This window comes from Papio anubis, chromosome 5 (assembly GCF_008728515.1).
Source record: "Papio anubis isolate 15944 chromosome 5, Panubis1.0, whole genome shotgun sequence".
Classification (NCBI taxonomy): Eukaryota; Metazoa; Chordata; class Mammalia; order Primates; family Cercopithecidae; genus Papio; species Papio anubis.
The window spans coordinates 41070815-41098036 of NC_044980.1; the positions used below are offsets into that span (position 1 = coordinate 41070815).

The following is a 27222-nucleotide window of genomic DNA, read 5'->3' on the forward strand; positions in this document are numbered from 1 at the left end:
TCAATGCAATCCTTATCAAAATTCCTATGTCCTTTTTCACAGAAATAGAAAAAGCAATTCTAAAATTTGTCTGCAACCACAATAGACTATGAATAGCCAAAGCAATCTTGAACAAAAAGAAAAAGGTTGAAATCATCACTCTACCAACCTCAAAACATAATACAAAGCTATAGTAATCAAAACAGCATGGTACTGGCATTAAAATTACATAAACCAATGTAAAAGAATAAAGTGGTCAGAAATAAATCCACACATTCATAGTAAATTGATTTATCACAAAGGTGCTCAGAATATACAGTAAGGGAAGGATTCTGTCTTTAAATGTTGTTGGGAAAATTGGACATCCACATGCAGAAGCATGAAATCATACCCTTATTTTATATCATATACAAAAATAAACTCAAAATTGATTAAAGACTTAAATGTAAAACCTGAAACTGTACAACTATTGGAAGAAAATATAGAGTAAAAGCTCCATGACATTGGTTTGGGCAATGATTTTTTGGATATGACTCCATTGGGCAAGGCAACAAAAGTGGAAATAGATAAATGGGATTACATGAAACTAAAAGGCTTCTGCACTGCCAAGGAAACAATCAACAGAGTGAAGAGACATTTTATGGAATGGGAGACAATATTTGAATACATCTGATAAGCGTTTAATATCTGAAATATATAAGGAACTAAACCAATTCAATAGCAAGAAAATAAATAACCCAATTAAAAAACAGGCAAAAGACCTGAATATAATTTTTTAAAAAGAAGATATAGAAATGGCCAACAGGTATATGAAAAATGCTTGACATCTTTAATCATCAGGGAAATGTAAATTTAAACCACAATGAGCTATCAGCTCACAGAAGGCATAGAGTGCACAAAGATGTTAGGATGGCTATTTTCAAAAAAAGAAGAGATAACAAGTGTTGGTGAGAATGTGGACAAAAGGGAACCCTTGCACACTATTGGTGGGAGTGTAAATTAGTATACCATCTATGAAAAATATGAAGCTTCCTCAAAAGATTAAAAATAGAACTACCACGTGATCCATTATATTATTCCACTACTAAGTATATATCCAAGGAAAATGAAATCAGTATGTTGAAGAAATATCTGGGCTCCCATGTTCATTACTTATAACAGCCAAGAAATAGAATCAACCTATGTTCCATTAATGGATAAGTTGATAAAGAAAATGTGGTGTATATATATAAAATGGAATGCTATCAGCCTTAAAAAAAGAAGGATATCCTGTCGCTTGTGCCAACGTGGATGAACCTGGAGGATATTATATTAAGAAAAATGATCCAGAGACAGAAAAATAAATACCACATAATCTCACTTATATGCAGAATCTAAAAAAGTTGAACTCAGAAGTAGAGAGTTGAATGGTGGTTATCAGGGGTTGTGGGTAAGGTGGAGAGTTGAGGAGATATTGACGAAAGAACTAAAATTTTCAGTTAGTAGGAACGAGTTTAAGAAATCTATTGTACAAAATAATGACTATAGTTAATGCCTATGTATTGTATTTTGAAAATCTCTAAGTGAGTAGATTTTCAGTGTTCTCAATACACACAAAAAAATGGTGTGTGTGGTAATGCATGTTACTTACTGTGATAGAACCATTCTACAATGTATCCATATTTCAAAAAAAGTTGTACACAATAAATATACAAAAATTTTTTTGATCATTAAAAAAATTCACCATTCTATCTAGTACTTTTAATGGATCATTTCCCCATGCATGATTTAATTACATAATATATTAGTCATTTGGAAAATATTGGTTCACTGACTTGTAGATTTTTCTAAATTTCATACATTTTATTACACAATACAACTAAAAAATCACTTTCATTAATATCACCATGAATCTCTTCAAGAAAAGTCTTCAAATATTAAAACACTATCAAGCTCACGGTTGGAGACACAAATTTTCCAAAAAGGCAAAATGAATTGCTTTGAAAAGTCAAATTTTTTCCATGGCAAAAAATACAGTCAGTTGTTTTTCTTGAAGCGACAAGCTCACCTCATTCTTTTTTGAGAAATGTTTGCCAATTCAAATATGAATAACCATCTGCCAGTTTATCAGTTGTCTTCCAAGTAAAAATGGTGCTCCAAGCAATAAAAGCAACTAGTTCAGCTGGCAGCTCAGTCATTTAAGCGCTTTTCTTCAAGACAAATACAATACCTCAGTATGCAGCAGACATGCTTAATGTGTAATTCCCATATGTCACACAGAATATTAATAAGCTATGTACTCAAAGGTCGAGGTTTAGCAAAATTAACAATTTTTACAGCTTCTTCAAGAACATCATACAAGAAACTAGCTTTTTCCCCCTTCTTTACTGTCAGTGCATGATGATGAAGAATATAATGACTATTAGTAAAATTTGATCCTACTGCCTTGCTTCATGCTAAGGTGCCAGCAGTGTTTCCAGCATTGCTTTTGTGCCATTAAATTAAATTTCAGCATAGTGAATAAAATAACATTTTAGTGTATTGTGAAAATAGTACTGAACTCTCTGAAAGGGTCTCAGGGACCCTCAGGGGTCTGTGGTTCCCACTTTGAGAACCGCCACCTCAGGTATTTAGCACAGTGCCTTCTGCATAGTAGTTATTTCAGTACCTGTTGCTGAATAATGTTTGATTGTAGCTTGGATGTAGACAGTCTTGTTTGACTTAGCATCTAACCAGGCCTTTTATTTGTACCAAGTTACAGAACAGATATCTAAATTAAAATGATTCAGAAAATAGAGCCCCAAAGTCCAGTATTGCAACTACTCAAAGTTTCTCCAAACTTAACTTTCCTCTAATGACAAAATTGGCATCTTTTTCAGTGGTTCACTGAATGTCCTGGTGTCTCAAAATTCTGGGAGTGATCTGTGCCAGGCTGCTGGGCATCACCTGATGAGTGGCCAGAAACTGCTTGGTTTGGCTGTGCCTGTGGCTGTGGTTAGACAGATTTAGAATTAGTTATATTGGGAGCAGCATGATACTCCTGTTTTTCCTCTTGTTATGTGCCATGTGAATTTTATCGAAGTGCTGAGTTCCATATGCTTGGTAAGGAAGAGAGGGATTCAGAGGTTAACCAGTACCATGCTCTCTAATTGCCTACCTAAGAATCTCAGCTTGATTCTTCTCTGAGGTATGTAACAAAACATCCTTCTGAAACCTCTAAGAGACAAATTCATTTCCTCTGTTTCCTGTAAACACGTATGAATTTGGTTTAATGGGAGTCTTTTGAGTAGCAGCAACTGAAATCATGGGAAAATATTTGGCCATAGTCACTGTTGACTTTGATCACAAACTTTTCCATTTTTATCCACATCCCCAAAGACAGCTAAGTGGCCAGTCTATAATTTTACTCTAAAGTTAAACTGGACCTCAAGAATGAATGGAGAAATAGTTTTCCTTTCCTTCCACAGGCCTCCATATATACATAAGCATCTCCTGTCTTAACAGAATTTCAAGATATTTTACCGATTAAATCATGTTTTCTCAAATAAGAAATTATGGCGCATACAGCATGAACATGTGGTATTAGGTCAAAAGAAAGTCTAATGATAAATGAGAGAGAGGTTGATGAAATAGAAAGAAAAGTCAAAGTGTAAGGTGTAGTGTCATCTTACCATTTTCCATTTAGTTTCATTTACTTCTTTGTATTGAAGTTCATACTCCAGAACCATCCATCCTTTCTGAATATCTGCATTGGGTGGTGCTTCCCATCTCACTTGAATATCTGCATGAATCCCAGTTAAACTGACGTTCAGTAAAGTCCAGTTGAGGGCAATGGGTGGATCTGGTTGCACTGTGCAATTCAACAGAGCATTAGTACACAGACAGACACAATTTATTATTAATGGAAGGCATTCTTCTCAGAAGACCAAATTACTTTCTACATTTTTGATCGTTCATACTCTTATTTCTTCCAATATTTTTCTTATTATAACTTTCACTTTATAAGAGAGTAACTTTTTTTAACTCAAAAGTGACTTGTTTTTAACTTTTAAATAAGCCCTTACAAAAATTCCTTTGGGAGCAAAAAATCTGATCACTAACTATTTTCAAGATGTGCCATGTTTTATATTTCTTTTTGCTCTGATATCATAAATGCATCGGGATTTTGGCAAATGAATTCATTTTCGCTTGAAACTGAAAAAACAGAGTCAGAAAAACCTATGGAATTTAGACATGAGGCTGCTGTGGAACTAGGGGTAGAGAAATCTTTTTTTCTTGCAACTATGTATGGCCTGGGGGCAGATACCTCATTTATCTCATTTCTGTGTTGTTCCCCGAAAGGCTCATCTTTGCCTCACTAATCCGTATTCCGTCAGCTGTACTTTCAAGATATAACAGAATCCAACCATGTCTCACCGCTTGCACCACTATAACCTGGTCCTAGCCATTATCCTTTTTTACTCTTCTTCAATCTTCTCATACAATCTTCCTGCACACTCTGCTAACGCTCCCTAGCTTTGTGGTCTTCCTAGCCACATGTGATGTTTTCTTCTGACATAAGAAGGAAGAAGGCATTATGCTAGTCTCATAAGTGGTGACGATTCAGTGTTTTCTGTCTTTTTCTTAACTGTCACATGAACAACTTGAAACACTGTTTTCCTCAGGTTCTATTGATATACTCTACAGTCCCAGGAAAATTTGTTGCATTCTGCTTATTAGGACCTCAAAGACCACAATTTCTCAAAGGCTGATGAAGAAAAATATGGATTTCAAAGCCAGGAACTATGTCTAAATTTATATTCTAGATGGTTCCCGGTAAATTATTGCTAGTTTTTCTGTCATATACAGAAGGCCACCTAGAGTGTTGCAAAGTGTGCATCCCTAGGGTTGACTGGAGATAACTCTACAGATACACACAGTGAGGAGCTCTTACTGACTGTCAAATCTGGTGGCCAAAGAGGGAAGCTCTTGTGTGCACCCACGTGAAAACAGGCTTTATGGTGGAGGAGCATGCTGTTGCCCTCTGGGGTCGACACCACCTTTTTAAAAACAGGGAGAGTCAAAATTTGATGAATCATGACTACATTTTGAAAATTAAATTGGAAGGATATGCAAAATGGCCAAACTACATATGCCGATACAATGGCAGTAATTCCTCAACTTTCTGGATTTGTTGGAGATTCAGGAATCCTGATAATCAAAGCTCAACCCTTTAAAGTGACCAAACTATAAAACTGGTTTTAATGGAAGATTTTTTAATAACTTATTACTTACGCTACATTTGAAAAATAGAGGCTATGAGACAAGGTCCTTTTGGAAAAGGCTTGGTATCACCATTACAGGCATAATAATGACCTCTCCTTTACCTCTACACATACATCTACATGCTGTATTGACAATTCCTGTGAGATATTTTAAAAATATCTGAAACTTAGTATATCCCCAAGCAAACCTTTGCTCTTCCTCTCCAAAACCTGCTCTCCTTTCCTCTTTCCCATCTCTGTTAATGAGGACTCAATTCCTCTAGTTGCTCAGGATAAAAACAATGAACTCGTCCTTGGCTCATTTTTGCCTCACTAATCCATATTCCATCAGCTGTACTTTCAAGATATAACAGAATCCAACCATGTCGCACCGCCTGCACCACTATAACCTGGTCCTAGCCATTATCCTTTTTCATTCTTCTTGCTGCATTTGTCTCCCCACTGTACTCCTTTGGTCTTTGTCCCCCTCCAGTCTATTCTCCATGCAATCCTCAAGTGAAATGACGCAGTGATTATCCTAACACATTAGATCACATCACTCATCATCTAAAACCCTCCAAAGGCTTCCTACCTCACTCCAAGTGAAAGCCAAAGTCATTACAATGGTTGGGTAGATTTGACTGTCTTGTCTGTGGCATTTGGTCTCATACCAGTCTCCTCGCTCACTCTGTGCCCACCCCACCGCCTGCCTGCTGTTCACTGAGTGAGGAAAAGCATGCTTCTACTTTGAGATCTTTCCTCTGGCTGTGCCCCTTTGCTGAAATGCCCTTCCCTGAGACGCACACATTATTATCCTCTCTAATCCTTCTTTATTCAAATGCCACTGACTCAGGGATGCCAATCCTGAAAACTCAACACTGCAACCTCTTCAACACTCCTATTCTCCTTTTCTATATTTCTCCATAGCATTGTCACTTTCCGCCCTCACTGGGATTAGATCCCACCAGGGAAGACAGTTTCTATCCCCAGTATGGAGAACACTGACTGGCCTGAGAAAAGAACATAATAAATATTTGCTGAATGAATTGAATGAATGACAAATGTCTAACTAATACAGTACTTTAAATCCAAAGAACAGCCCTGTGAGGTAGTACCATACATACATATTTTATGAGGAAGCTGAGGCTTATAATGATTGACAACTTTCTCAAGATCTATTAGGGTTACCTTAGTTCTTTGTTTTCTTTCACTCTCAGCACCTTCTCCCACAACTATTGTGCTAGTTGTAGCTGCCTGTCATAATCTTTTACCTTGATGATCTCAGTCTTTTAACCTCTTCTACCTTTAGTCTGTCCCACTCCAATCTATGTTTCACATTGCAATAAGATTAATTTCTCTGAGGCATTGATAATGAGACAAGTGGTACTGCAAAGCCTCAAGAGTAAAAGCATGGAGGCTGGAGGTTCAAATCTCAGCTCTACCTACTAGCTGTTTTACTTGAACTAGTCCTTTAAATGCCCTGCGCCTCGGTTTCATTATCTGTAAAGTGCGATTGCAAAAGATGGTTTTTATACCTGACACGTGGTAAGTCTTTTGTGACTGTTAGCTATTACTATTCTCAAGTCATTTCCCTATTTAAACATCCTCAAAGGTACCTTGTGACAGTTAAACTCCAAATTCCTTTTTGGGGCACGAACAACTACTGATGATTTCTCCAGCTGACTAGGAGGGCTGTCTAACTGCTCCTGAGTCCCTGAACATGTGCTATTTGTTACTGCTGGAACTTAGTAGTTACTGAAAGGCAAGTCCACTGCAGTACCTGGCAACACTCACTCATGCTTTTGACCACTGTGGGTAGCCACTTTTTAAAAAATAGGGAGAGTCCAATTCCAGTTCAGAGGTAACTAAACTGTCACCATCTCTGTGCAGCCCTTCCTCATCCCTCAGGCCTGTCAATCATTCACACATTTGGCCACCACCTTTGCAGCTGTGCATTCCACATATTTGCAGGCTAACACCTCTCACACTGCACTGCAATTATCTGTGAACATGCCTGACTCCCTTCTTTGACTGTATCGTACTTATTCTATAACCACCACCACCACCAGAACAGTGCCTGACACATGACAGGTGTTCAGTGAAAGTCAGCCAGGTAAATGAGTAGGACTGGTCATATGCTATTGGCAGAGAACAGAGTTAGAACATGGGTTTTAACCCAGTATTCTTGCTACTATCCCATTCTGCTATCCCATTTAGTTTCAGCTCAACAGCTATACCACTGATGTTAAGGACACATACTAAATTGTCTTTGCAAAGCAATTGGGTTATCTTTACTGCTTGATACAGGTCTCTTAATCTTCTCCCTTAAAGTCAGCCTATTAGATTTTATTTGTTTCTATCTGTAACTTCTAGCCACATACTCCTATCTCTTCCAGTCAGCTTATGCCTAGAAAACCACATAAAAGAACAACACATTTGGGAGAAGCAACGAGGAACTCCTATAAGCAACAAATTAGCTTTTGTGGATAGATTTTGAGGCACCAGTTTCAGCTACTCAATGTCCTTCTTTGATTCTTTCTATTTTGCTGTTTATACTATTAAGGTATAAACATGAATATTCTAATTATAGTTGTTTGTTTTATTTGTTTTGTTTCCACCTTGTGTCCATATGATGGGCAAAGGATCCTCTCTTTGGATCTTTCACTTAGTTCACTGAGCTGACTGTCTCCAGTATTTGTTCTGAGATCTTATAAACATGTCTTTAAAGTGACTGTGGCTGTTTTGTAAATGTAAAATTCCAGAATGATTATGCTTTGTGATAAAGAAAATCTAGGCTTTGATTATCGCAATGGTAGAGGTCAAAGGCCAACGTATTTCAGTGAATCTGAATATAAGCATCCTATCAAATAATTAGGAAGTAAGAAATCCTAAGAATATATTAAGTTTACCCTTTGCAATAGAACATAAGAACACAACACAGCTTCAAAGATATCCTAAAGGAAAAGACTCCACAAGGTTCCTATTCTTTTCTTCACAACATTTACTGCCAGGTTACTTTATGTTAAAGTCAACTTAAGTTCCCCCTGCCCTTTTCCTCTTGTTCACCAGCTGATCCCATCTCCTGTAAAACAGATCTCCACGTATCTATAGAACACTGTTACGAAGTCTTCCTACTTGATTATACTTGGACCTTGCAGGCTTCCCCATTTATTTAGTGTAAAACTATGTCAAATGAAACAAAAACCTGTGATTTACCTATTTCGTCAACAGAGAAACACTTTCCATCCACTGTATCACCATTGCTAGTTAGCTTGATACAATAAGGTATCCAGACGGAGGTAAATGATGAATTAAAGTAACAGCTGTTTTCCCCAGCAGAAACATAATCAGGGCATTCTTTCCATTCTTGAGTCCATTCTTGAATATTCCTAAAATGGAGGATTAAAAAAGATGAATTGTTCCAAAAATCATGTTGTAGCTGAAGTCCAAGTAAGGTGCTTGATAGTCTGATTCAGTAAATTGGAACACAAATATTTTGTGAAGAGGTGTTTTAGCAACACCATTTCCAAGACATATCACATTGGTGGACAATATCATCAGTGTCTGAAGACTGCTAAGAGGCCATTTGGTATTTCTGCCTATGGTAAAACCTTCCGTTTATTGAATGTATATGCTATCCCTGGTCATAAATTGATTCCTATGGTAGGTACTTTATTATGCCCGTTCTATAGATGAAGGTTCTGAGACTTAGGGACATTTTAAAAATGTTCATTAAAACAGTACAGAGAATCACCCAAAACTAGAGAGTCCCAGAGAACAGTGAAAGTTTAGACCTGGCTGTTTTCCCAGCCTATGGTGAAAGAAACTGAGGAGACAAGTTGATGTGTGCTCCGGGCAGAGTGATGCATTACATCCAGCACCAACACTGTGTAGATATAAAGATAAGTAAGTTGTGGTCCCCTAATTTCAGGCTAAAATAAGACTCAAATTCCCATCTGAGTAGTTTTTTGGGCCTCTTATATTCATTACATTGATATTTAATGAGAATTGGTTATGTCTAAGACATAATGACAGACACTATGGGGGATTCATAGATGTCTAAGGAATTCCTCCTGCCTCAGAAGGAAAGAGTAAAAAACGGTATTACAAAGCAATGTGGGTAAGTGCTCATTAGTAGTGCTCTCTAGGGTCCTTAAAAGTTCAGAAGAGGGAATGATTGCTGTGGCTCTTCATGGAAGGCTTCAAGGTGGAGGTGTGTTTTTAGCATTCTTGAAGGATGGGTAAAAGTTTAATAGATGGCAATATGGCAAGGAAGGGAGGAAACAGAGAGGTCAGAGGGATTGAGGTAAGGAAGTATGGGCATGAGTGTGGTAAGGGAAGCAAAAGGCAATGGAATGACAGGAAAGTTTTCTTAAATTAGAATTGCTACTTGGGTGAGGTAGTTCATTATCCCCTGTTATTCACTAGCCTATTAATTGAGAAGATAATTTATAAGTCAAAGGGACATAAAACCACGTAATCTGTGGTTGTGGAAGATGAGGTAGGAATGGCCTGTGCAGCCAGAGGCTCCTGTGGCTCACAGGCCAGACTGTGGAGGTTCGGGACCATCCCTCTGTGGGATGGGTGCTGGGCAGCAGTGGACAATGAAGACATTGCAGGCTGTAAGGAAGGCAGGACCTGGAAGGAAGGGATGCAAAGCTGGGAGGAGACGCCTATTTCCTTCTTATAGCTGTTTCTCAGGCTGGTCTGCTTGGCACTAGGAGAAAACTTGTGTAGTATCAGGGGGTACTTGAGACGGCTGCTCCTCAGCTGTTGGAAGGAAATTGGGATTTAAATGGCAGAGACTCCAGGGGCTGAGATAGTGAATTGCTGCTTTGGTTGAGACTCTTAAAAGTTGCATATGCTGGCTGGGTACGGTGGTTCATGCCTGTAATCCCAGCACTTTGGGAGGCTGAGGCAGGTGGATCATGAGGTTAGCAGTTTGAGACCAGCCTGGCTAACATGGTAAAACCCCGTCTGTACTAAAAATACAAAAATTAGCTGGATGTGATGGCATGCTCCAGTAATCCCAGCTATTCAGTAGGTAGGCTGAGGCAGGAGAATTGCTTGAACCCAGGAGGCAAAGGTCGCAGTGAGTCAAGATCGCGCCACTGCACTCCAGCCTGGGCGACAAAGCAAGACTCCATCTCAACAACAACAACAACAACAAAAAACAACTTGCATGTGCTTGAATGAGATTCATCTCTGATGCAAAAAGTAAGTGGGCAAAAGGCAGAAGAAAAGATAAGGGGTGTGTGTGTGTATGTTTGTGCGTGTGTAAGCATGTGTGTATGTAGAGTCAGAAGAAAAATGCTAAAAAAAATTAGGAATAGGTGGGTCGTTCATTGAACTATAGTATGCTTAATTTGATATTTACTTTCTTCTTAGTTTTTTTTTTTTTGATATTTACTTTCAAACTAAGTAAGAGTGCATTAAAGAGAGTAGTTGTAAGAAGATTGCCCAGAAAATGAAGCTTTCACATAATAGAAGGGATATCAAATGTACTTAGCATAAGTGATAGTATAAAAGTTAGAAAACTCAAAGTATTAAGACGTCCCAAAGATGTAGATAGTGCTCAACAGGTCTGGATTTCTAAAATATTAGCTCTTTCATGATTCACAGAATTTCTCAACAGTGCATGTCAGTACCTTGGTCCCCATGAGGACTGTGTAAAAAACCCTGTTTAGATTATCCCAAATCCATGAACTCCACAGGACAAACAAAGCATTTATTTTAAGCATGATGGATCAGAAACAGCTAGTTCAAAACACTGCTTCCAACCTCTTTCTTCATGAACCAATGTTGAATTTCGCTTTAAATAAATATTTATAACTTATATTTTAAACTATTAAATGTAGACAAGAACCCAAATTAGCTCATAAAACAGACACTGTGTCACTTGCCTTCTCTGGGTTGAATGTCTCTACAGAAGACCCAAATCAATTCATGGAAGCTACCCTTTGCTCTTACTCCCAAAAGTTAAGTGCTTTAGGTTTGCTGCCAGACTACCTTGTGAAATGGAAGGGGTGAGAACCATAGAAAGAGACTATCATTAAAAATAAGAATAAAGAGCAGAATAAATGTTTTTCGTCTAAAGACAACCAACTGGAAAAAATAATAAAAATAAAACCTCATTTATGTTTTTAAGGGCAGCTGTTTTCATGACAGAAAGCTCACATGTTTTTGGCTTTAAATTCAATACTTTTGTTTAAGAAAAATGAAAGTAATAATGCCCTTTCTCCCTACTGATTTTCCACACAACCTTGTATAGAAAATAAAATTTCTCTTAAGACTAGGGTAATTTTTGAAGTGGGGTTGAATGGGTATGGAAGAGGTGAGGGATACAACTTTAAGGACTGAGTGTTCACATGCCCAGTTCCTTTAAAAATACAGCTTTTACATGCAAGGAGCTGAGAGCAGAGCAGCTCGAACACGCTTCCCAGAGCCTCCTTTTGCCATGCCTGTAATGTGCATTCATCCCGAGTCCCCTGCAAGCTCAGAGGCTGAATTTGGCACTATCGCCATCACAGGATGGCAGAGACTGTTTTGAATCAGCTGCTCTAACATGTGGAGGCTGCCTCTTCTGCCAGCTACCTGGCAAGGAGCAGAGCCACGCAAAACACACAACTGCCTGTAGGGCTGTGCCTGAAATGTCGTGTTGACAGCCTGACATGTTCACATTCCATTGTGCTTTAGACAGGCCAGGCCAGCAAACTGAAACAACTGCACCTCCCACTGACTCTGGTTTTGGATAAAATCCACAGTTTCATTTATGTGTCAGGGATGCGAAGCATGTTTCTATAGTTTCAGGAGTTGCCTGGCAACTGAGTTCTAAGAAACAATGACAAGAGTCAGAAAGTGCATTTGTATTGTCTTCTTTGTGAAGTGGGCAATGAGAAGTCAAATATATCTGTACACTAATCAGTCCAGTCCTGATACTCCTAATCCCTCAGTTTTACCCTTCTTCGATAAACTGGGCTATGGGCTCATAGTAGTTTGGCTAAGATATTCAAAATAGTTATATTTTATAGAAAAAACACAAATATCTAATTTTGTAAGTTTGGGTGGGCACTTAATCATGAAGTTGTACTTACTCTCCTGGGATTCCAAACACTATCAGGGTAAAATCTAAGACATCTTTCTGAATATGTCTGAAATTTTCCCTCTACCCAGTCACACTTTCAGCAGCATCCTTGGTAGTGTAGATGCTGGATTTGAACCAGGGATGCTGAAATGACTGGGGTGTGCATAAGATGCCTGTGGAAAGAGTTATGTGACGCTGATTGATGAGGGCAAGGGACATATATTTATCGAGGCTTCATTCCTTTCGATTTCTCTTTTTGCTTCTATTCAAATTTGGTAAATACTGAGGTAGCAAAAAATTATTTTCATAAAGTGGGCCCAGCTTAAGAGGTTATTCTGCTAATTTTCTTTACAGCTTGGCTAATTGTGCCTGTACAAATAACATAACGATTCCACACATTTCAAAAGTGTCATCAAACATACTAACTTCATGTCCGAATGTGTTTATAGAAATCAACTTTGTTTACAGGCCCCAACCTCTTTGTGGTGTCAGCCTTAAGGAAAAATATAGTATAATTGGTGCCCAAACATGTCATCTTCACTTCACTTCATCCAAGAGACCTCTCTTACACTGAAAGGTGGGGAAGGTCCACTTGGTTGCTAACTCCAAGTATTTTTTTATCTGCAAATTAAGCAGCAGCTCTGCATTAAAATGGTCTTATACCAATAATTATAACAATTTATTGGTATAAATGGTCTTATACCACTTATAGTCATCTTTATAGTCCAGGAACTGGATTGCTATATCATAATTATTTTTAAATTATCACTATACTACCGATAATAAGAATAGCAGCTACAATTTGCTGAGTACTTATTATGTGTCAAGTACTCTGCCAAGTATTTTTCATGGGTTATCTCATACGATCCTCACAAGAAGCCACGAGGCAAGTCCGTTATCTCCTTTCTGCAAATGAGGAGGCTGAGTTGTACACAAACTGGCTAATTTCCCGAGTATTCCTTGGTGAGAAAGTGCAGAACTACACTGAAGTGCAGGTTTGTTGGCCCTGAGTTCATACCCTTAACTGTTGGCTGCATCTTCCTTCCCTTTCCCAGCTCTTCCGTGGGATAGACAATATCATCCTCCGACTAACGAACACCTTGAGCCAAGGATAAAGGGTCCTCGCTAAGCCTGCATCTTGGCTTAGGCATTCTCTGGGGGTTGGGTGGAAAAGAAGAGATAATGAAGTGTTTAAGCCTAAAATGTATAAAAGGTAAAAATATACAGAGTAAGAGTAAACCAAAAACAAAAATAATGCCAGGTGAAGGGGAAGAAATAAACAACTTGGGTGGTACCTATATTGAGAGGTGTTTGTTTCACCCTTCCTCTGTTATTTTAGAGGATCACTGGTAAAAATGAAAAAGTACTACAGTCTTTTACTGAATATATTTAAGAGAAGGAGTGTATTATCTGGTTAGAAACCAAGCTACATCTTTTAAAACATGCATCTTTTCAAAAACACCTATAGCTTTCCACCACAAATAAAGTAAAATTCAAAGCCTTGCCCTTGTCTACGAGGTTTGGCATAGTCAGTCCCTAAGTAACTCTCTGATCCCTTCCCATATCACTCTCCTCACTTTCAATCTTGTGCCTTCAGTGCTGGCCTTTTTCATCCCTCGAATAGGCCAAGACTGCCTCAGGGACTTTGTACTTGCAATTTCCTCTGCCTGGATAGCCTTTCCCCCAGATATTCACGTGACCTGTTCCATTTCACTTATGTCTCTAGTGTAGGACACCACAATAGAGAGGCCTCCTAGGATCACCCATTTCAATATCACTCAAGCCTCTTATACACACTCTCATCCACAGGCACATGCCCACGTGTATCCATACACACTCTCACTCATACTTTGACACACTCTCATACATTCTCATGCACACACACAAACTCCCAAACACTGCTGATATGCTGCTTTCTGGCTTTATTTTTCTTAATAACCTATATTACTAGTTGACACTTTATTCAATTTTTATTGCCTGTCTCCCTGCATTGGAAGGAAATCTCCATGAGACCAGGGATTTTGTCTTTTGTAATCACTGCTATATCTCCAGGGCCTAAAATAGTACTCAGCACATAGGATAGGCTTAATTAATATTTTTTTCAGTAAATGAGTGAATGAATATTCATAGATTACATAAATCACAACAAATCACTTCTATTCCCACACTATATGTGATTCAGTGTACTTTAGTAGGTACATCCATGGAGAGGAAAATTGGAAAGGCATGAGGGCAGCACCTTCTGGTATAGAACAGCTGTATGGGTCCTAGGCTCTTTGAACCATGATGAACCGCATCTGTCCAGTGGCATGAAAAAGTCTCTCGCTCAGGTGAACGACACTTGGTGAATTTAGGCTCCTTAGAAGAGTCTGCAGAATAACAAGAAAAGGCAAGGCATGAAATCAGGTGGGTCATATGTGATCCTAATGAGACACGTATTTAAAAGTGTGTGAAGAAACTACTGGGATGAAGCCAGCATATTTCGTGTCTAGGAGGTGATGCCGATGTCTTCCAGAAAAGCATTTTTCCTGTGTCAGTTTTAGAGCTTGTTGCTTACCATTGTCAGCCTTTGATTCCAGATACAAACCATTTTGTAGGACCTGTTTAAGAAACGAGAGCTAGAGATTAGAATGTGGATATAGGCAGTTCATCTGGCTTCCAGATGTAGCAGTGAGGGAATGGGGAGCGTGGGAAGGAAAGGGAGAACAACTAATATGCGTGTGTTACTGAGCTACTGTGTAGAATATGCACCAGCATTGTTGTGTAGAAAGATGAGAGGCTAGGACATTTATCTATCACTCCCAGTACCCACTGGTTGAAGGGAGCCTCAGAGATGTTCACCTCCATGCACTTCTAGGCTGTACCTGCACATGAGCTGAGGATCTTTGCCGAGGCAGGCACCTGAGTGTGCACCTGAGTGGCATAGTGGCAAATGGACGCCACAGATGGTTGTGCTGACATCAGGTGGACGTGGGGGATGTAGAGTGGGAACCACAGGATGCACTACAGGGCCATTTTTCTTTTCATAGATTTTTGATAAAAGTCACGTATGTTTGCATTCTTTTAAAAGATTCAGCCAGTAAACTCATTAAATAGATGCCAATTCTAAACAACTTATACATACACATGTATTAATTCTAATTTGAGAAGTAAGTGCAGAATGCCTTTTATGTGTTAGGATTTTAGCCAAAATTCCTCTGCATCTATGAAATCTGCTGCTATAGATGTACAACAGACAGGTATGAAGCAAGACACATGTTTATATATCGATTCTCAGTGTTCTGATGTTCATGGCCATTTTGGAGATTTCTTTTCAAATTTCTGTTCTTTTCCTTATTTTTTGTCTCCTTATATGATTAGCCTTCAATCAGATTGTAAACTTAATTTAAAACTTTCATTCCTCGGTATCAGGGAGGCTCTCAATCTTAAAGTATCTTTATCAATACTTTGAAAGATCACTTAAAAATAAATAATATGAAGCAAATGCATGAAAACTCATGATTCCAAATTCCAGGTTACATACCTGATGTTATGAACCAAAAACATGCCTCTTTTTTCCACTAGCAACAAACTCATAAGGGATGGAATGTTATAAACCTTCTAAACAAATCCATCATTCAGATTCATTCAACAAACATTATTAAACACAAATTTTGTACCAGGCTCTGTTCTAGGAATAGAGAAATGAACAAGTTGATAAAAGTTGGTCCTTGTCTAGTTTCCATTCTAACAAAGGCAGGGATGTGGGGATCCTATGTAGAAAAATAAGCTGGGTCAGGTAGTGTGATGCCTTCAGCTTTGTTCTTTTTGCTTAGGATTGTCTTGGCTATGCAGGCTCATTTTTGGTTCCATATGAAATCTAAAGTAGTTCTTTTCCAATTCTGTGAAGAAAGTCAATGCTAGTTTGATGGGGATAGCGTTGAGTCTATAAATTACTTTGGGCAATATGGCCATTTTCATGATATTGATTCTTCCTATCCATGAGGATGTTTTTCCACGTGTTTGTGTCCTCTCTTATTTCCTTGAGCAGTGGTTTGTAGTTCTCCTTGAAGAGGTCCTTCACATCCTTTGTAAGTTGGATTCCTAGGCATTTTATTCTCTTTGTAGCAATTGTGAATGGGAGTTTGCTCGTGACTTGGCTCTCTGTTTGTCTGTCACTGGTGTATAGGAATGCTTGTGATTTTTGCACATTGATTTCATATCCTGAGACTTTGCTGAAGTTGCTTATCAGCTTAAGGAGATTTTGGGCTGACATGATGGGGTTTTCTAAATATACAATCATGCCATCTGCAAACAGGGACAATTTGACTTCCTCTTTTCCTAATTGAATACCCTTTATTTATTTCTCGTCTGATTGCCCTGGCCAAAGCTTCGAATACTATGTTGAAAAGGAGTGGTGAGAGAGGGCATCCTTGTCTTCTGCTGGTTTTCAAAGGGAATGTTTCCAGTTTTTGCCCATTCAGTATGATTTTGGCTGTGGGTTTGTCATGAATAGCTCTTATTATTTTGAGATATGTTTCATCAATACCTAGTTTATTGAGAGTTTTTAGCATGAAAGGCTGTTGAATATTGTTGAAGGCCTTTCCTGCATCTACTGAGATAATCATGTGGTTTCATCATTGGTTCGGTTTATGTGATGGACTACATTTACTGATTTGTGTATGTTGAACCAGCCCTGCATCCCAGCGATGAAGCTGACTTGATCAGGGTGGATAAACTTTTTGATGTGCTGCTGGATTCAGTTTGCCAGTATTTTATTGAGGATTTTTGCATTGATGTTCATCAGAGATATTGGCCTAAAATTTTCTTTTTCTATGGTGTCTCTGACTTCAAACTATACTACAAGGCTACAGTAACAAAGACAACATGGTACTGGTACCAAATAAGATATATAGACCAATGGAACAGAACAGGGGCCTCAGAAATAACATCACACATCCACAACCATCTGACAAACCTGACAAACCATCTGACAAACCTGACAAAACAAGCAATGGGGAAAGGATTCCCTGTTTAATAAATGGTGTTGGGAAAACTGGCTAGCCATATGCAGAAAGCTGAAACTGGATCCCTTCCTTACACCATATACAAAAATTAACTCAAGATGGATTAAAGACTTAAATGTAAGACCTAAAACCATAAAAACCCTAGAAGAAAACCTAGGCAATACCATTCAGGACATAGGCATGAGCAAAGACTTCATGACTAAACACCAAAAGCAATGGCATCAAAAGCCAAAATTGACAAATGGGATCTAATTAAACTAAAGAGATTCTGCACAGCAAAAGAAACTATCATCAGAGTGAACAGGCAACCTACAGAATGGGAGAAAATTATTGCAATCTATTCATCTGACAAAGGGCTAATATCCAGAATCTACAAAGAACTTCAACAAATTTACAAGGAAAAAAAAAAAACCAACCCCATCAAAAAGTGGGCAAAGGATATGAACAGACACTTCTCCAAAGAAGACATTTATGCAGCCAACAGACACATGAAAAAATGCTCATCATCACTGGTAATCAGAGAAATGCAAATCAAAACCACAGTGAGATACCATCTCACACCAGTTAGAACGGCGATCATTAAAAAGTCAGGAAACAACAGATGCTGGAGAGGATGTGGAGAAATAGGAATGCTTTTACACTGTTTGTGGGAGTGTAAATTAGTTCAACCATTGTGGAAGACAGTGTGGCGATTTCTCAAGGATCTAGAACTAGAAATACCATTTGACCCAGCAATCCCATTACTGGGTATATACCCAAAGGATTATAAATCATTCTAATATAAAGACACATGCACATGTATGTTTATTGTGGCACTGTTCACAATAGCAAAGATTTGGAACCAACCCAGATGCCCATCAATGATACACTGGATAAAGAAAATGTGGCACATATACACCATGGAATACTATGCAGCCATAAAAAAGGATGTGTTCACGTCCTTTGCAGGGACATGGATGAAGCTGCAAACCATCATTCTCAGCAAACGAACACAAGAACAGACAACCAAACACTGCATGTTCTCACTTATAAGTGGGAGTTGAACAATGAGAACACATCCACACAGGAAGGGGAACTTTACACACCGGGGCCTGTTGAGGGGCGGTGGGGCTAGGGGAGGGATAACACTAGGAGAAATACCTAATGTAGATGCCGGGTTGATGGGTGCAGCAAACCACCATGGCACATGTATACTTATGTAACATGTGCACGTTCTGCACATGTACCTCAGAACTTAAAGTATAATAATAAAAAAAGAAAAATAAGCAGGGTAAGAAGAAAGTATAGGACTGGGAACCGCATCCTTGTTTAAAAACAACTGTTGCCCTCAATAGTATAAACAAGTGAATCTTCAGAAAATCCTGAGTTGCAGATTATATCTTTAGCCCTGGGAGCACATGTTGGGGATAGCAGGAATGTTTTTGTAATCAAATTCCACAGTCATATTGTTGTAAGAAATACTCATTTTCCTGTACGAATGGAGAAATTTACAAGAGTTTTAGGGCATGGATGGGATGTGCCTTGGTACTGAGGGCAGATGGGCAGTTCTCTCTATGTGGTCAGCGTTTACCAACCCCTCTCAGAACACTGAGGTGTAGGAGCCCACATTATCTGTTACAAATGAGTACAGTGAAAAAGATGTGTATTTTGTTAGGCAAGCACCTCTCATACAGTAAAGTACTGAAAATACTCCTTTTTACTATTAGCTGAAGCACTGAAAACAAACACTATTTTAGGTTCTTCTACAAAGTTAGTAATTATTAAAACTAAATATTTAAACCATAACTGTTTTAATGCTGGCAGATCTGAGGAGACTATTTCACATTCTAACTGTTCATTTGCACAGAAATAAGAAAAGGAAATGCACTAGATTAGAAATTGAGAGATGTATACTCTCGGTCTGGCTCTGACGCTATTTAATGTTGATCTTCCCAAGCCATTTGGGTCTTGATTTCCTTAGTAGAATGCCTGGATAGATAAGGTACAAAGTACTTTACAATTTTACAGCTTCACTTTTACAATTAAGGGGCATATATAACTATGAACAATAACGTACAGAACAAAAACATAATTTTGGCATTTGAGTTGAAACAACAATAGAACACCAAATACGAATGCCAATCAGGTTCCTATATTGCCTGTATAATAGACCTGTTACATAATAGCAAGAATTATAAACTCAACTTCAAAACTTGAAACAGAAAGAAATAAAAAACTTTGTCAGCTGAAACAAACAAACAAAAAACTTAAAAAGAAAAAATAACTAATTTGAAACACATTTTGCTTACTTAAACTTAGTGTTCTTAGATTTATTGCTTCCTTTTAACTCCAGATGCATAGAAAGTCCTTATAATCTTCTCATTGTAAATAAGAAATAGGAAACTTATGGGTGTGGTGCTAATGTGATGAAGTGTGTGTCTGCACATGGAACCCTCATACAGATGTAGTGCAGCAGAGCTGTTTTGTTCTTGTCTTTTTAAATGTCTTTCTTTCCCTTCCTTTCTTCCCTTTCACCTTCCTCCTTTCTGTATTTTACCCTGCACCCTCCTTCTCTCTTTCCTGCTTTTTTAAATTTTATGGCTGGGGTATGTGCTGTTAAGTGCTGTGGCAGACAGCCCCTAAAGTGGCCTCCAGCAATTCCTGTCTTCTCTCATTCACAGCCTTATGTGTTTCCTTCCTTTGAGTAACTTGCTTCTAATCAAAAGAATATGGTAGCATGGAGCGCATGTCAGTTCTATGATTAGGTTACAAAAGATTGAGACTTCTTTTTAACTAGCAGACTCACCCTCCTGCTGGTTTGATGAAGTAAGTTGCTGTTTGGTGAGAACCACACAGCAAAGAACTAAGCATGGCCTCTGGCCAACACTTAGCAAGAAGCAGAGGCCCTCAGAATCAAAACCCTTGAGGAAATGAATCCTGGCAACAACCATGTAAGTGAACATGGGAGCCAATTTTTCCCTATCCAGCCTTCAGATGAGACCACAGCCCTGGCTGACACTTTGACTGCAGTGTTGTAAGATAGTGTTAAGCACAGGACACAGCTGGTGGGTTAATTTGGAAAACGTGTGAGAAGTATATTAACTTTACTAAATATTTGAATGCTATTAATACAGAGTAAATGAATCTAATATATCAGAACTTAAAAGTAGTGCACAAGAATGACACAAGCCACTTTTCTTAGCAAATGGAATGTATCACAGTGAGTGTGAGAAAGTGAGTAACTCCTCTTTTGGAGGCAAGAAGAACTACATTGTGGCTGGCTGCTTAGTTTCTCCTTAATCACATCCTGTCCCATCTAGTACTATAGTGCCATTGTGGCTGAAGACACTCAGCATTCCTAAAGTCCAACTCCTTAGTGTTATCTTAAGGCTTTCCAAATCTGAGAGGAACTGCCATAATCTTAAAATGAACACCTTTCTCACTAAGTCTAAAAATCCTATTAGAATCTTACTTTTTCGTTTCACTATGAAGACAACAAATGACTATGATAGACTCTCAGGTCTTCTCTGATAAGCCAGGAACAGAAAATCATTTCTGAACTAGTAATATTCTTGCTTTCTTATGATTTTTAAAGATTAAATCTAAAAATAGTATAGTTCAACATCCATTTATAGCACCTCTGAAAGGAATGTGGCAATTAACAAGAGAGCCTAATTTTGTCCCTAAATGAATTATCACTAAGAACAATGAGTTAAGTTGGAACACTCTTTTCTCTTAGTGATAATGCTGAAGAAATATTAGCATTAATGCTGCTTGGCACTCAAAAATCTAGGCAACAGATTTGGGATTCATTTTCATTTCCTCTTTGGAGACTTAATTTTGAAAATAAGGATTTTGATTTGTAGTGATATCTTTAGTTATTATTACTATGTCCTATCATGTTACATACTACATCATGTTGAACACTTTGCACATATGATCTCATTTAATACTGACTCCAGAAGGTGGATGTTATTTCAATTTAGAAATGGGTGAAACTGCAGGGGAGATAAGTGAGTTTCCCATCTTTACATTCCTGTAGTAGCAAAGATGGGATTAAAACATAGGTCTGTGTGATTTTAAGCTAAGCTCTTTGCACTAGCAAAAAATAGTAGCTATTTTGTTCCCCAATCTCTCTTGCTTCTCAAAAAATTCCCACAAGAGAAATGATGAGCTCGGATGTTCCCTTAATCAACACTCAGAAATTAGTAACCTGGCATGCGCTAAAAGCAATTCCCAACTGGAACTGCACATTGGAACGAAGGGAGGAGACTTAAAAAGTACTGATGCCTTGGTCTGCTTCCAGAGATTTGAATCAACCTGAGATGCAGCCTGGGTATTGAGATTTTTTTAAAGTTCCCCAGGTGCTTGCAAAGCATAATCCATGTTGAGAACCACTACTGTAGAGAAATAAAGTTAGACGTAAGACTGAGAAGGTGGCTTTCCATATTGTTAGATTCCCTGATCAGTTCTAGCAGAGATATGTATTAAGAGTGAACACTTGCTATGAACTCCCGAGAGCCTAGTTCAGGAGGATGTGGGGAGGATATGATGAATACTGTCACTTCAGAAGAGTGCAGTCATGTTTCATGACGAATGCTTGAAGAGCTAAGACATTTTAACTATGTGTGCAAAGTAGTACATCTAAATGATAATACTGCCTAAACTTCTGACAGACTATGAACCAGCAATAAGAATTAATTAATTAAGAAGTTGTAGGCTGGATCATCATGGCGGTTGGGAGGCAGGACTAGATTGCAACTCTGGACAGAGAAGACTGCAGAGCTCGCGATGTGAATTTAAGCTCCATATTGACTACAAGAACAAACCCGCAATCCTGAGAGGACCCAAAGACCCTCTGAAGGAAGCAGACTGCCCCTGCAGGACCCGGGAGACACCCCAAATACTGTGAGTGCCTCAACTGTGGAATTGTGAAACGGAGACCCTCCTCTGCTGAATACATACCCCCACTGGAGGAACTGAAAGTGTGTTTGTGGGAGAAGTTTCCAACCTTACCTAGAGCTGAGTCAATTTACAGAGCTGAGCGAAATATAGGGGTAGAGGAAGCAGCAGAAAGGCCCTGGGAGTTTGCTGGGTCCTCGAGCAGCCCATTCTGGCCTGGCACCACAGGGATCCGTAGGGAGGGTGGCAAGAGGAGCAGGGGGTAAAATTGAACAGGAAGAAGCCTCTCTTGCTGAACTTTGTAACAATTTGAAGGGGCAAGAAGCCTCCTGGCCAGAACTTGGGGGAGGGTGCAAATCTGGTGTGCAGATTCCACAAGTGGGGGAAGAGTCAAGTCGTTTTCTTTCGCAGTTGGGAGGCAGGTAGCCTGGGGCAAGTTTTCAAGCCCATCTCGCCCATGGCCTGGAAAGACTCAGGGCTAGCATGGGGGTCACGGTGGGAGTGAGACTGGTCCTTTGGTTTGCGTGGGAGCTGGGTAAGGTCTGTGACTGCTGGCTTTCCCCCACTTCCTTGACAACCTTCATGACCCAGTAGAGGCAGCCATAATCCTCCTAGGTACACAGCTCCAGGCACCTGGGAATCCCATCCCCATTCCCCACAGCAGCCTCAGCAAGACCTGCCCAAGGAGAGTCTGAACTCAACCACACCTAGCCCTGTCCCCACCTGATGGTCTTTCCCTACCTACTCTGGTAGCTGAAGACAAAGGGCATATAATCTTGGTCATTCTAGAGCCCTGTCCACCACCAGTTCCTCTCCATACTATTACAGCTGATGCTCTCTGGAAACTGCCACCTCTTGGCAGAAGGCCAACTAGCACAAAATAGAGTATTAAACCACCAAAGCTAAGAAACTTCACAGAGTCCATTGCACCTCACCCGCCACCACCTCCCCTACTGGAACTGGTGCTGGTATCCACAGCTGAGAGACCTGTAGATGGTTCACATCACAGGACTCTGTGAGACAACCCCCAGTACCAGCCCAGAGCTGGGGAGACTCACTGGGTGGCTAGACCCAGAAGAGAGACAACAATCACAGCAGTTCGGCTCACAGGAAGCCATATCCATAGGAAAAGGGGGAGAGTACTACATCAAGGGAACACCCTATGGGACAAAAGAATCTGAACAACAGCCTTCAGCCCTAGACCTTCCCTTTGACAGAGCCTACCCAAATGAGAAGAAATCAGAAAACCAGCCCTGGTAATATGACAAAATCAAGTTCTTTAACATCACCCAAAAATCACATGAATACACTAGCAATGGATTCAAACCAGAAAGAAATCCCTGATTTACTGAAAAAGAACCCAGGAGGTGAGTTATTAAGCTAGTCAGGGAGGCACAATAGAAAGCCAAAGCCCAATGCAAGGAAATCCAAAAAACAGTATAAGAAGTGAAGGGAGAAATACTCAAGGAAATAGATAGCTTAAAGAAAAAAACAGTAAAGGCTTCAAGAAACTTTGGATACACTTAAAGAAATGCGAAATGCTCTGGAAAGTCTCAGCAATAGACTTGAACAAATAGAAGAAAGAAATTCAGAGCTTGAAGACAAGGTCTTCGAATTAATACAATTCAACAAAAGACAAAGAACAAAGAATAAGAAAAATTGAACAAAGCCTCCAAGAAGTCTCGGATTATATTAAACGACCAAACCTAAGATAAATTGGTGATCCTGAGGAAGAAGAGAATTCTAAAAGCTTGGAAAACATATTTGGGGGAATAATTAAGGAAAACTTCCCTGGCCTTGCTACAGACCTAGACATCCAAATATAAGAAGCACAAAGAATACCTGGGAAATTCATCACAATCATTGCCTGGGCACATTGTCATCAGGTTATCAAAAGTTAAGACGAAGATAAGAATCTTAAGAGCTGTGAGACAGAAGCACGAGGTAACCTATAAGGGAAAACCTATCAGATTAACAGCAGATTTCCCAGCAGAAGCATTACAAGCTAGAAGGGATTGGGGCCCTATCTTTAGCCTCCTCAAACAAAACAATTATCAGCCAAGAATTTGTATCTAGCAAAACTAAGCATTATATAGGAAGGAAAGATACAGTCATTTTCAGACAAACAAATGCTGAGAGAATTCGCCGTTACCAAGCCACCACTACAAAAATTGCTAAAAGGAGCTCTAAATATTGAAACATATCCTGGAAACATCAAAAGATAACTTCTTTAAAGCACAAATCACACAGGACTTATAAAACAAAAATACAAGTTAAAAACCAAAAACAAAAAAACCAAAGTACACAGGCAGCACAGAGCATGATGAATGCAATGGTACTTGACATTTCAACATTGACTGCAAATGACCTAAATGCTCCATTTAAAAGATACAGAACAGCAGAATGGATAAGAACTCACCAACCATCTGCTGCCTTAGGAGACTCACCTAACACATGAGGCCTCACATAAACTTAAAGGGGTGGAAAAAGGCGTTTCATGCAAATAGACACCAAAAGTGAGCAGGGATAGTTATTCTTATATCAGACAAAACAAACTTTAAAGCACCAGCATTTAAAAGAGACAAAGAGGGACATTGTATAATGGTAAAAGGCCTTGTCCAACAGGAAAATATCACAATTGTAAACATATATTCACCTAACAATGGAGCTCCCACATTTATAACACAATTAGACCTAAGAAAAGAGACAGACAGCAACACAATAATAGTGGGGGACTTCAGTACTCCACTGTCTGCACTGGACAGGTCATCAAGACAGAAAGCCAACAAAGGATCAATGGATTTAAACTATACTTTGGAACAAATGGACTTAACAGATATATACAGGCCATTTCATCCAACAACCACAGAATACACATTCTATTCAACAGCGCATGGAGCTTTCCCCAAGATAGACCATGTGATAGGTCATAAAACAAGACTCAACAAATTTAAGAAAATTGAAATTATATCAAGCACTCTCTCAGACCACAGTGGAATAAAACTGGAAATCAACTCTAAAAGGAACCTTTAAACCATGCAAATAAATGGAAATTAAATAACTTGCTCCTGAATGAGCATTGGGTCAATAAAGGAAATCAAGATGGAAATTTAAAAATTCTTCAGACTGGGCCAGGCGTGGTGGCTCACACTTGTAATCCCAGCACTTTGGGAGGCCGAGGTGGGCAGATCACAAGGTCAGGAGATCGAGTACATCCTGGCCAACATGGTGAAACCCCATCTCTACTAAAAATACAAAAATTAGCTGGGTGTGGTAGCATGCACCTGTAGTCCCAGCTACTCAGGAGACTGAGACAGGAAAATTGCTTGAATCCAGGAGGCGGAGGTTACAGTGAGCCAAGATCGTGCCACTGCACTCCAGCCTGGTGACAGAATGAGACTCCGTCTCAAAAAAACAAAAAAAATTCTTCAGACTGAATGACAATAACAACACAACCTACCAAAACCTCTGGGATACAGCAAAGGCAGTGCTAAGAGGAAAGTTCATAGCTGTAAACCCCTACAGAAGACTGAATGAGCAAAAACTGACATTCTAAGGTCATACCTCCAAGAACTAGAGACACAAGAAGAAACCAAATCCAAACCCAGCAGAAGAAGAGAAATAACCAAGATCAGAGCAGAACTAAAGGAAATTGAAACAAACAAACAAACAAATACAAGAGATAAATGAAACAAAAAGCTGGTTCTTTGAATAGATGAATAAAATTGATAGACCATTAGCAAGATTAACCAAGAAAAGAAGAGAGAAAATCCATTTAACCTCACTAAGAAATGAAACATAAGATATTACAACTGACACTACTGAAATACAAAAGATTATTCAAAGCTACTATGAACACCTTTACACACATGAACTAGAAAACCTAAAAGAGGTGGATAAATTTTTGGGAAAATACAAACCTCCTAGCTTAAATCAAGAAGAATTAGATACCCTGAAGAGACGAATAACAAGCAGCAAGATTCAAATAGTAATTAAATAATTACTAACAAAAAAAGTCGAGGACCAAATGGATTTACAGCAGAATTCTACTAGACATTCAAAGAAGAATTGGTACCAACCCTTTTGACACTATTCCACAAGATAAAGAAAGGAGCCCTCCCTAATTCATTCTACAAAGCCAGCATCACCCTAATACCAAAACTAGGGAAGGACATAACCAAAATAGAAAACTACAGACCGACATCCTAAAGAACACAGATGATAAAATCCTTAACAAAACACTAGTAACCAAATCCAACAACATATCAAAAGGATAATCTACCACGATAAAGTGGGTTTCATACTAGGGATGCAGGGATGCTTTAACATATGCAAGTCAATAAATGTGATACACCACACATAAGCAGAATTAACAACAAAAATTACATGATCATCTCAATAGATGCTGAAAAAGCATTCAACAAACTCCAGCATCCCTTTATGATTAAAACTCTCAGCAAAATCAGCATACAAGGAACATACCTTAATGTAATATAAGCCATCTATGACAGTCTCACAGCCAACATAATACTGAATGGAGAAGTTGAAAGCATTCCTTCTGAGAACTAGAACAAGACAAGGATGCCCACTCCCACCACTCCTTTTCAACATAGTACTGGAAGTCCTAGCCAGAGCAATCAGACAAAAGAATGAAATAAAGGGCATTCAAATCGGTAAAGAGGAAGAAACTGTCACTGTTTGCTGACGATGTGATCCTTTACCTTGAAAACCCTAAAGACTCCTCCAGAAAGCTCCTAGAACTGATAAAAGAATTCAGCAAAGTTTCCGGATACAAGATTAATGTACACAAATCAGTAGGTATTCCATACACCAACAGTGACCAAGTGGAGAATCAAATCAAGAACTCAACTCCATTCACAGTAGCTGCAAAAAAAAAAACAACAAAAAAACCCCCAAAAAACCACAAAAACCTAGGAATATCCCTAACCAAGGAGTCGAAAGACCTCTTCAAGGAAAGCTATAAAATGCTGCTGAAAGAAACCACAGATGATACAAGCAAACGGAAACACATCCCATGCTCATGGATGGT

The 27222-nt window shown here is 39.0% G+C and overlaps 1 protein-coding gene across 5 annotated transcripts in view; it reads right to left on the bottom strand.

Moving 5' to 3' along the window:
• Positions 1 to 27222, bottom strand: part of GHR (growth hormone receptor) — a 300380-nt gene that overhangs the window by 18437 nt on the left and 254721 nt on the right. For all 5 annotated transcript variants that reach the window (XM_021939160.2, XM_017959340.3, XM_017959341.3 and 2 more), the window contains 3 exon segments: positions 14525 to 14654; positions 8418 to 8590; positions 3630 to 3808 (listed from right to left, as the gene is read on the bottom strand). In XM_021939160.2, coding sequence (XP_021794852.1) covers positions 3630 to 3808; positions 8418 to 8590; positions 14525 to 14654 — 482 coding nt within the window.